General features: G+C 42.7%; 1 protein-coding gene across 4 annotated transcripts in view; it reads right to left on the bottom strand.

The window, feature by feature from the left end:
- The window catches only part of hdac4 (histone deacetylase 4), a 170106-nt gene that overhangs the window by 67590 nt on the left and 90046 nt on the right, over positions 1 to 12470 (bottom strand). For 3 of the 4 annotated variants that reach the window (XM_058391174.1, XM_058391176.1, XM_058391177.1), the window contains 2 exons: positions 3584 to 3813; positions 209 to 359 (listed from right to left, as the gene is read on the bottom strand). In XM_058391174.1, coding sequence (XP_058247157.1) covers positions 209 to 359; positions 3584 to 3813 — 381 coding nt within the window. Of the gene's footprint in view, positions 1 to 208; positions 360 to 3583; positions 3814 to 7255; positions 7485 to 12470 lie in introns of those variants that run through there. The other variant, XM_058391178.1, reaches the window with a different exon arrangement.

Raw genomic sequence — 12470 nt, 5'->3', positions numbered from 1 at the left:
CTGACATCAAACGTGGCATGATTTTACGGCCTGCACTGCTGCCATGTGATTGGTTGACTGCACAAATAAACCGTCTCTAATAAAGTGGCCGGAATAACAGTATTATGATGTGCAAATTATCATTTAAATCTGTAATATGAAGTGGAAGCTCACTTGCCCATAAAGAATTCTAACAAAAAATAAAGAAAGTGTGTGTGTGTGTACTTACTCTCCTGGCCACGCTCCTTGTTTTTGAGCAGCTGCAGTTTCTGCTCACGCTGCTGTTTCTCCAGCTCCTGCTCGCGACGATGCTGCTCCAACTTCCTCTGGTGTTCCAGCAGCTCCTGCTGATGCTTCATAGCCAACAGCTCCTGCTGATGCTGAGACAAACAACAAACAGACGCTTTCAGTATATCACACCCGCCTTTCTGTGTGTGTGTGTGTGTGAGAGAGTGACTAGGCAAATTACTAAAATAATACACTCATGTTCATTCTTGGTGCTGCGCAAGCAAAAGAAAACTTCCTCTTAAATGTTTAAGAGCAAGACGGCACACGTGAGGAGCCGAGCAGGTTTGCGAACGCAAAGCTATATAAATGATTGAGTGTGCTCTTTCTAGCTTAGTGGAAGCGACATTGCCTTTTACAGGCAGACCTGAGCTCTGTGTTCTGCACGCCGTCCTCCTTAGATGTGGCCCTTGGGCTTGTTTAGCACTATAAATAGCGGCAGAGGTGTGCGCAAGGAGAGCCTCTGGACAAGCACAGACTTGTGGCCGCTGACAGATACTCAGCAAAGTGCGACACAACACAGAACAAACACCTCGGAGTGTGATGCGCTAAGAGGAACGACCGGCGCGAACGCTATTGCTTCTGTGAACAGACACAGTCTTTCCGTCTCGCTCTGTTTATATCTTTGAAGATGTATGAGGATGTCAGGTCTTCACCTCACTCTTGCAAATGCATTAAATCAAATCGGCCTGGTGTGACTACTGAAGCGTTCCGCTCTAGACCAGATGCGGTTTATATTTATTCATTCGCCAGACACCCAGGAGCCGTGCTACAGAAGTTCTGGGATTTGAACTCACAACCTAGTAGCAGAGATCATTGGTGTCTCTCTCTCTTGAGAGGCTTCTGGCGCTGATGTGCTAATAGTTCATATGAAGCGTGTAAATCATACAACCAATTTTCACACTGATTTATGTGTTTGTGTTTAAAATAGTCGGAAGAAAATATATAGGTATACAGACATGGCGGCAGTGAGTATTAGGAGTTTATGTAGCTAGTACAAACACTTGGACTATGCTAATAGGAATGCTTATATGAAGCCTAGCATGTAAAAGAAACCCTCACACTTTTTTTAATAAAATGTATACTGGGTAACTGCTAAACTATCCTGATTTGCTGCCCATACAAGCCCAGTCCTCTCATTCGATGCACACAGTGCGTCACAAAAAACACTGATAAATATTTAAAGAGTCAGTGAACTACTTTTTTGATATCCATTTACATTTGTGGGTTTTTATTATTTCAAATCTTTTATATATGTTATGTGAAAATTTCGGGCCCTAGAATTTAGGGTCACTACCCCAAATATATATATATTTTTTTATATATTCTTGCTTTAGTGACCGTAGTGTTACACACACAGCCACTAGAACACACAACAACTCAAGCGCTGTCCATCATTCTGTCATACACCGATCAGGCATAACATTATGAGCACTGCCAGGTGAAGTGAACAACACTGATGATCTCCTCACCATGGCACCTGTTAGTGGGTGGGATATATTAGGCAGCAATAAATTAGGCATCTCCAAAACTGCAGCTCTTGTGGGGTGTTCCCGGTCTGCAGTGGTCAGTATCTATCAAAAGTGGTCCAAGGAAGGGACACTGTTGCTCAAACTGCTGAAGTTAATGCTGGTTCTGATAGAAAGGGGTCAGAATACACTGTGCATGATGGGTCAGGGCTGTTCTGGCAGCAAATGGGGTACCAACACAATATTAGGCTGGTGGTCATAATGTTATTTCTGTCCGTACTTTTTTGTTTGTTTTTTTGTTCATAAAGCCGGAATAGTTGTCGTCTGTGTTTAGTTCATTCATTTCTAAAATTCCAAAGGGTAATGATCATACAAAGCCACAAGTGAGGTTCGCTCCCACCTCTTTCATATCCTGTGATTGGCTCTTGGATGGTCTGGGTTGTTAATATTCGCTGCTGTTCTTCTGGACATTTCTCATCTAACTCTGCCAGATGTCACACACTGGCTTTTTCGAATCGGCCTCAGAGGATGAGAGGCTCATGGCAGAACATTTCCTGTCTTTTGGCTTGTTTCTTTTTGCTCCGTTTTGCCTGCTTTCACCTTATGTGTTGGACTTTGATGCGAGATACCATGTTTAAACTAAAAATAGCAATGTTGCACATCAATGATTAACACTGAACCAATGTTGTTTGGTGTTGATTTGTAAGTAGATTATTATAAATGTGCTAGGTACTAGACGGCCAAGTTGTAGTTTTGCATTCTCCTGTGTGCAGTGACTGTTTTCTCCAGCGCAAGCAGTCTCCTTTCCTCTGGTACTCATCAACACGGCGTCACCACAAAAAGTGCAGGCACTACATCACTCAACACCCTCCATCCTTTCTCTGTCCACTGCTTGGGTTATTTATAGCCCAGCCTGAACTACTGCTCTTCTATTGGACAGAATTCTCACAGCGGCAAACGCAGCAAAACCGAGGATGTGCTGAGCTCATGGCTTCATGGAGTTTCCCAAGAACAGGGCTACCACAACAGACCTCCTCTCCCCCTTCACCACACTGCACTCCTCTACACACTTCCCTTTCCACACAACACTGCCATTAAGACCAATATGCACCCACTCAGACATACACACAAACACACAAAGATACACTCAGACACACATGCAGACACACACACACAGACAGACACACACACACCTTTCCACAGCACACTGGCCTTCTGCTGAGTACATTCCAGTCTGTAATCAAGAGCTTTATGCTGAGGCCTCACACAGCAAATCACTGACAGCAGCACAGATTCAGGAAACCACAGTCTCTCCCTCTCTCTCTCTCTCTCTCACACACACACACGCACACATAGATCTCATTGAAGCCATACACACAAGGACACAGCTTTCAGATTATACACCAACCACACATACACACATGCAGACACACACACACAGCTCTCATTGAAGCCATACACACAAGGACACAGCTTTCAGATTAGACACCTACCACACACACACACACACCCCGCCCCACACTTACACACACATAATACACACATTTCTTAGAACTATCTTTTATGTAAGCCTCTCAGTTTTAAGTGGTTTGTTAAAAAACAAAACAAAAAAATAAATAAATAAAATACCTAGGCTACTACGGCAGGTATATAAATTAATAATAGCTCTGCAGCAAGATCTATAAAAAAACATTTTGTAATCCCATTGTGGCATCCTTAATAAAACTGTAATGAAATCATGGGGTGCCTGACGATTCCTTTCACTACTACAGACTATCCGTGAGCAGACAGAAGCAGAGCGGTGATAGGCATTGATAGAAAGGAAGAGGACGAGTGCGAGAGGATCTCACCTTAATGTGCTCCTGCAGCTGGGCTTCGTGCTGGCGAGAGAGCTGCTCGTGTTGCCGCTGGAACTCGGCGATGAGCAGCTGCCTCTGGATCTGCTGCTTCTGTTTGAGTGCCAGGAGCTCCTGCTGCAGCTGCTGCTCCCCAGACACGGGCAAGTGCTGCTGATCCACACGCAGATCCATCGGGATGGCAGCAGGGGGAACGGGAACGGGCAACACCGCACTCACATCAACTGCACACAGATGAGATCATGCATCAATACCTTCAGCGCAATATTACGCTTCCAGCAGAGCCCGCACAAAACACTAAATATATACAATACAGAACACATCGATACAACTACTGATGAGGTGATATTTTAATGACCGTGCTTGATTGACATGTCCTCCTCGAGACTCGCATGCTGCAAAGCATGACAACAAAAGCGTTGGAAGAAAAGTGCCTTGCATAAGTATTCACCCCCTCTTCAAATTTCCCGTATTCTGTACTAGTGGTCTCAATATCATTTCATTTGTTGAGATTTTGCCAAGAAAAATGGATGAAAATATTGAAAAAGCATCCAGATGCACACACCTGATAGAGATACCAAGTATTGACCCGGGGGGGGGTGACAAATATCTGCTTTTAATTATTTATTTAAAGTAACTAATGATGAAATATTTTGCTCCTTAAAATATACTGTGTCCAAAAAGTAAGGCTCCATTTCAGTTCCTGTTTGAAATAATGCCAAATACAGAAGTGTCCAAGGGTGCAAATACTTATGCAAGGCACTGTATATCCATGTGTATCTGTTGAATAATCATAGCCTTTCTTTCCAGCACCATGATGCAGAAGTTAAGTAGGCGAACCGTGGGATTTGTTTAAGGTAAAGTTTAAACGAATGCAATTTACATTGAAAAGGAGAAAATTCGAATGAAGTAAATGCATTATTCATATTATGCGCTGCAAACCGAGGCCCACAAGACCAACACTGACCTGATTAAAAAGCAATCACTGATTTACGTCCCCTGGGGCTGAACTAAAAGCATAATTCATCAAACAGAATTCAATTAGCAAATCACACAGCGATATGTCAGGGCTCTTAAACACTAATTACAAAAGAACTGCAAAAGGAAGGAATGTTTTCAGGACAGGTAGCAACCTCATGCACGTCTTTTGCAAACAGAGAGTCACACGGAATGATATTATATTTACTATTCCTATTTACCGGGCAAATATATTTAACAAAGGATATACCGCTCAGGTAGGAGACGGAGACAGAAAGATAGCACTCTATCTGCTTAAATCTGATTCAGCCTTAAAGGAAAAATCCACTCTGAAATGTGTCAATATTTGTGATTCTGGGACTGATTTGTTGGTTGATCATCTAAATCTAGGTAAGAGGTCTAGTGCTGCACTAGAGTCACCATTTTTCTGTCTCTGTCAATATCACATTAATGGGAAAACCAATGTAGAAGTAGCTTAGACAACAAATGCTGATCTTCTGTTACATACAGCCATATCTGGGGATGTGGTAGCTTAGTGGTTAAGGTGTAGGACTGTTGACCAGAAGGGCGTCAGTTCGAATCGAAGGTCCGATAAGCTCTGGATAAGAGCGTCTGCCAGTTGCCAAAAATGTAAGGTAATGTAAATCTGGGATTTGAGTAAACTACGAGCAACAGGACGACGAGCTCAATGGTACTGATGGTGAAATCTGAGTTTGAACAGGTGAGAAAGCTGAACAGAGCAAAGGACTAAAGTCCTGATGCATCACTCTCTTTCACAGAGTTAGCTATGTATTCCCACCGGCACCACAGCCAGTAAAATGTGAAATCTAGCCAAAGTAGAAAATAACTTTAAACCAAAAAAGATCAACTCGGAATTTCAGCACAAAAATATATAAGCATTCTGCAAGTGAAGCGGTCATGTAAGTTGCTGAGGGTGTGTTTTTCCTCTACAGAAACTGCCGTGGACACTGCCAGACCTCAGGACGTCACACACTCCAGCACTACAGACACTTCAGAAATGACCAGAGACCCCTGAAGCCATGCCAAGATCAGGGTCACAGCCCTTTTTTGTAATAGCGCCGAGGAGAAAATGATCCATTCATTCCTTATGACTTAATAAAACCATATTCGTGACGCAAAAGCGGCCTCACAAAGGATGTATTGAGTCACGGGGCCTGGAAGAAGTCAACCGCACCAGGCTGGACAGGAAGCCCTGAAAATGAACGACTTCCCTCGGATTTGCTTTGAATAAGTGTGTTTTTGCACTTTTAGACACATAAAATGGGCAAACGCTTGCTTTCAGCTTGAGCTCAAATCCCAACAAAGGCAAGCAAGCAAACCAAAACAAACAACTATTAACACTAATTAACGTGCCAGTTAGCTCCCCGCGGCACAATCGGCCCAACAAAAACCTCTAATTAAATAACTTTGGTGAACATCAGAGTGGTGTCTTTTCAAACAATAAGTGGGAAAAGGGACTGGAAATATGCTAGGAAAAATTAGCCGTCAAAAACAGTTCAGTTCTGCATGGCAATGAAACCTTTCTCTGAGGTACAGCACCTAGAAATCACACACACACACACACACACACACCAGAGTTACCTTATGTCCTTGTGTGTCACTGTATAACAACATATGTCAATGTTATTGTGTTCTATATTGAAGGTTTTTATATATATATTTTTGGTGTATGTGTTGTATCCTGTCTAAGCTGCTGTAATGCAAGAATTTCTGTCTGTCTGTCTGTCTGTCAGTCTATCCATCTATGATTAGATCAGCAGCCCTCAGAGTTTGCATGAATCGCCTTGAGAGCCACAATTTGATTCCTCACGTTGACTCATTTCCTTCTGTAACAGGAAGTCAAAGATAGAGCACATGGAAGGGCTTGACTGATTTCCTCCACTGTCAAAGAGGCCACAAGTGTAAATAGATATTTCTGACTTTTTTGTTTTATTTTTAAAACCTCTATAGAATCGTTTACACTGACGATCTGCCCAGTGTGACCTGCTCATGACTTCAGCGCATACATTTCCATGTGAATGAACATGTCTCGCTATGACCAAACGCTCACTCTGGGTTTCCTGCACACATTAGCTGCTATCAGAAATAGTATGTCTCAGCACATAGACCATTACAGTTACACAACAACCGAACACACCAGAGGCACTAACTAATAATAATCTATTTTTGCATAATAATCTACGCAACACATTTTTTTGTACATTCGCACATGCGTAGATTATTATACAAAAGCAGTGTGTTTTTAAAACTGCTATAAATAACAACACATTGATTATTACTGATTATCAAGTGACAAACTTCTCATATTTTCTTCTTTACAATTTAAAAAAAAAGTAAGTGAAAGTTTTTTATTTTTACTTTTTGAGGATTCCTCTATCCTTGTTCCTTCATGATGAAGAATGCTGAGAAAGTTATAACCTCAGCAAGTGAAGAAAGAATGTTCCAGTTTCAGTGTGAAGAGAACATCTGAAGCTCTCTACTGCTTAGTGATGCAACATGGAGCAGAATAAAAATAAAACCACATATACCAGCAAAGTTCAGCAAAAAGTGATTTGCTGACATAGACAACACTGTGTGGAAGTCAAAGCAACACACACACACACACATAGTAAACACTGATAAAGATTGATTCGAGAGTGCTGTGTATGTATCCGTCACGGCATGTACCTTAGCGGAGTGATGCATCATGGGAGCAGAAGATGGAAAGCGCCTGGTGGTGTGGGGGGTGATCCATCACAGTTAAGGCAAGCTGTAGGTTCCTCAGAACACGCCACAATCATGTGATCAGATTACGAAGATCTGCTAAATCTGATTTCTCTCTCTTCTCGTCCGTTGGATTTTTCTCTCTGCACAGCTCTCAGTGCTGCTTGCTGGTATGAGACTTCCTGTAGTCTTCCACATGTCTGACTCCGGTGCTGCCCTAACCCACCCCCATAAGCAGCATAGCTCCGTGACCCAGTGACCCTCCCTAAGCAGGCTACGAGTGTCAGCAGAGCTGTGTGACTGTGACGTTAGCAAAGCCCCGTTTCTTCTAGAGTCATGCTCGAGATAACAGAGACATGTCTGTTCTCCAGCACAAACAATGGCCTTGTCATGACACACACACACAAAACGAGTGAACAGAGCATCCAGACTGCAGGCTCTATACGTCTTCAGTGTCATTATGATCCTCTGCATGTAGTAAAGCCTACACTAGGCTAGCACACAATCCACTCCAACACGAAGCAAGAGAAAGAGAGTGTGCACGTGACTAAGAGTTTAACCCTACCAAAGAGCTGGAGCTAAAAATAGCCTTCAGTGAACCTTCTAACTCATAAACATCGACTTCCTTTCATGTTTCCCTGAAGACCTCGCTGCATCCACACACAGAGTGCTTATTGATGCCAACATTTCTTGACAAGTGAGAACTACATCAGCACTAGTAGTGTATGATCAGATCAATGCATCTTACACACAGACTTCAGGCACAGTGCAACAATATATCATGAGTAGTATATGATGAGTTTTGGACTCCCTGTGAAGGTATGCTGTGCTATCTGCCACTAAGACCATATCAGAAGATCCTTGTAGTTTTGAGGTGGGGCCTTCATGGATTGTCCAGCACTTTCCACAGACGATCGACCTCCAGGGCATTCGTAGGCCAAGTTTACAGTGTTTCAGTGTGCATTTATCTGGCTGATAGAGGCCACTGCCATTGGGGAATACTGTTGCCATGAAGGGGTGGATAAGGTCTGCAACAGTGTTGATTCATCAGAGCAGACCACCTTCTTCTATGGCTCCATGGTCCAGTTCTGATGCTCGCATGCCCACTGTAGGCGCTTTGAGAGGTGGACATGGGTCAGCATGGGCACTCTGAGCGGCCTGCAGCTACGCATGACTGCTTGGTCTTCCTTGGAGCACTTTTAGTAGTTACTAACCACAGTATACCAGGAAGAACCCAAGAGTCCTGCTGTTTTGGAGATGATCTGACCCAGTAGTTCCAGACATCACAATTTGGCCCTTCCTTCTCAAATCCTGACCATTTTTCCTGCGCCCAAAACTTTGAGAACTGACTGTTCCCTTGCTGCCTAATATATCCCGCCCCTTGACAGGTGCCGCTGTAACAAGCTAATCAACGTTATTCACGTCGCCTGTCAGTGGTTTTAATGTTATGGCTGATCACATGATCGATAGAACATCTGCTGTTACCGTCAGAGCAACTGCTCTAGAAAATAAGTCTGGTCCCTAACACGACACTGCATTTATTACTCAGTAAAATGTTAATACAGGGACACTGATACTAAATTTAAAAAACAGATTGAACAAACTCATAACAACAACAAGAAAGGGGTCATGTGGCTTAGCAGGGCTCTGCTCCTGAGAAAACACGAGTCTTGGGAACCACCGGGTGCACGTTTCCCTCAGTACGCCAGACTCCTAAACAACCCTTGTGCCCTCTGCGTCCTTTGAAACGGTTAAATAAAGAGCCTGTGCTGGCTGAAAGCTCAGTGATGAGGTCAGAATGACCTCAGCAGAGTTGCTGTGGCACAGCGGTGTGTGTAAACAGCTGGCTGGACTCTGCTGCAGGAACACACACGGTCTTACCGTGCAAAGCCAACGTGCCTGTCTCCTTACGTCAGCCAGGCAGCGCTGCTCAAAAGCCTCCTTTTAGCCCCAGCTGCACTGTAACAGCAGGAGCATGGGAACATTCAGTTATTCCACGGAGCTGCAGCCAGGCCTGGCATCATCGGCCGTCAGCGCCTTCAGGCACCGGGGCTAAAAATGACGCAGAAACAAAAACGGGTCACAGCGGTGCCTGGGTGGGGAAAAAGGCATGTTCTGGGAATGAAGAGACAACTGATGTGTGTGCGTGTGTGTGTTTAAGAGATCATTCCACTTTCTATACTCACATATGTTATACATTTATACTCATCATAGCCTGGAGAGAAGTTGGCCTGCTTTAGAGAAAACTCCTCTGTAGAAGCAGATGTCATGGTTATGAATATTAAAAAAAAAGCACAGTTTGCTTTTAGCAGTCTTATGTAACTCCACATCAATCAATACCACAGTTATTCATCTATACTTAAGCTCACATAAGCTTTCAAGCAGCACATCTATCTAACTATCTCTTCAATAAAATACCGGAAAATAGCAGACATAAAAAACAAAACATTGCTGAAATTGCTAGCACTGAGTGCTGGTTAAAAGCTCCTCCACGTCTCTCTCGCTGGTCGTTCACCTGACTGCACGCAGCTTTTCGAGCCTTCCAAATACATTCCATTAATTCAGCGCAGTTCAATCCGGTGATCAATAAAGGGCCAGGTTTACTCCGAAGCCTGGAATGCATCCACGAGAATCGGCGGTGATCGCTGCAAACCCCTCTGCTGCCAGCAGTGGTCTACGTGTGCTTTGGCAGATGGACTAGAACACAGGAAGGAGCTGTCTCTCTGTGGAGCCCTCAGATTCACCGCTGTACGCATAGATGTGCTCATGCATACAGCCACAGCCTTAATCGTCCTCTGCTGCATCACAAGCTGCCAAGCGAGACAAGCCACAGCAATCACTTCAACCATGAGGCAGCCAAAACAAACAGAGAAACACAGTGTGCACATGGTGTCTTTCTGTTACGCACACACACATACACCGACCTGCACGTACACAGGTCTATAGACAGGGCCAAGCTAAGTACACAAAAGCTCAAATATAATTAAGCATGGCATGTTTACAGTCAACAAAGTCGAATGTAAAGCCAATTCCCCAAAATACTGCTGTCAGGCAATTAGGCACTCTAATGGGCAGACACTAGAAGAGCCAACGTGCCTAAGTGTCCTATCTGAAAACCATGCCTCGATTCACAAGAGCAATTCACTCTTCCTGAATGGGGGGGGGGGATCAATTGGACTATTTTTAAATAAAATGGTTAAGCCTCATAACAAAAGAATCAAAAACACACTCATTTGTTATTGATTATTTTTTTAAAATGTCTTATAATAATGCAGCATCGTTACTGAATAGCAAATGTGGTAAACAGATAAGCAGAAAACCTAAGGCTCTCTCGTGGCATCATGCAATTTTTGCTTAATCTATCGACCCCAGGTTACCTCACAGACATTTTACAAAATCAGCGATTGAGAAAGTATATAAACGGTTTTATAAACTTGTAAGGTACTTTCTCAATCACTTTTTAAAAACGTCTATGAGGTAACTAGGAGTAGAGAAATTACGCAAACTTCGTCCAATCCGAATAGAAAATTACAAAAGGGATGACAGAACTCTAAGATCAATTCAATTTCATTTGTTTAGTGCATTGTCTCAAAGCAGCTTTACAGATCATAATAAACATAGTACAAAAAGTCCAAGAATAATATTTGACTTATATTTAAATGTATTTGTATAAACCCCTAATGAGCAAGCCTGTGGCAAGAAAAAAACTCCCTCAGAGTTAGTGATATGTGACTGATGGTGTGTTATGAATGTCTCATTGAAGTGAGATTAGATAAATCATCCCCAGCGCACACAAACTCTCGGGTTGTCGCTCACCCTGTCTCACCGCCTGACCTGACTGTCACTGATTCTACACTCTGAGCTGGAGAGAAATCAGCCCCAGTCTCTGCCTCAGAGAATTCTGTATAGCTTTAATTCTGAGGTTCGGTGGTGTTATTGGGGAGGGGTCAAATCAAGCAATTTGTTCACAGCAATGTAATGTGGGTGGCAAAAAGTAAGAAAGGTGAGCTTTAGGAGATAGAGTGAGATTAACACAGGGCCAGCACATATCATGCAACCTAATCCTACAGGATTAAGGGTGAGGATTTCACAGGAATTCCACTTAGATAAATTCCATTATAAACTACCGAATCGCACATGACACACTAAATAGTATCTTTGATTAGCAATGACACTAACAGTGTGCTGAATTATCATGCTCTCCTCTGATTGGTTAGTGGCTCTTGTCAGTCACAGTGTAGGTGGACTTCTTTCATGCCTGTTGAGGTCTGGGGCCTGGTTCTGACTACTATAGCAGTTTAGGGCAGCGGGGGGCTCAAACAGTTACGTCTCAAAGCCCCAGCAACGAAAATCTGTCACTGTTGGGCCCTTGAGCAAGGCCCTGAACCCTCTTTTCTCATATCACAGCTGACCCTGGACTCTGACCCCAGCTTCCTACACTGGCTGGGTAAAGTAAAGAATTTCACTGTGCTGTAAAGTATTTGTGACAAATAAAGGCTTTTTCTTCTTCTGCAGGATTTTCAATACAAATCACAAAGATCACATTATTGTGTCAGGAGACAAACAGTACTCTAAATCTTAAAAAGAAATCTCAAAACTAGAATAAAATAAAATAAATAAAAACAAATAAATAAAAAATTTCATCAATATGCTCCAGAACTGTAGTATCATTTATCATGATAATGATAATAATAATAATAATAATAATAAAAAAGTAATATGATCTCCCACCCCTCAAAAAAAGTCATTTAATATCCCCAGATGGAGAAGAAATTCTTCTGCCATAACTGTGTAAATTTCATGGAGGATAAAAAAAAAAACTGAAAATGCACAGGAATGGAGTAAAGAAGCTCTGCACTGAAGGATGCTTTGAGAGTCTAGCGAGAATTACTCCTAAAAAGTCTGCATTCATGTAATTAATCCGACGCTCGAAAATAAACTACGGCAGCGGCAGGATTCCTGAACAGAACCACAGGTAATAAACGTGGCTACGTATTCATCTTAAATAGTGGTAGTGCTGTTCGAGCTTTATTTTTTATTTATTTATTTTTTTCTCCCTATCGTCTTTAGAGTGTGTAATACGGAGAAGGCAGGGCGTGTGCATGTATTATTAAGACTGTATCAGGTTAATACAACATTTAAATCTCCTGCCAATATTGATTTTCTCACTGTGATAGCA

Source organism: Hemibagrus wyckioides, linkage group LG06 (assembly GCF_019097595.1).
Source record: "Hemibagrus wyckioides isolate EC202008001 linkage group LG06, SWU_Hwy_1.0, whole genome shotgun sequence".
NCBI classification, from domain to species: domain Eukaryota; kingdom Metazoa; phylum Chordata; class Actinopteri; order Siluriformes; family Bagridae; genus Hemibagrus; species Hemibagrus wyckioides.
This window is presented reverse-complemented; position numbering and strand designations above follow the sequence as displayed.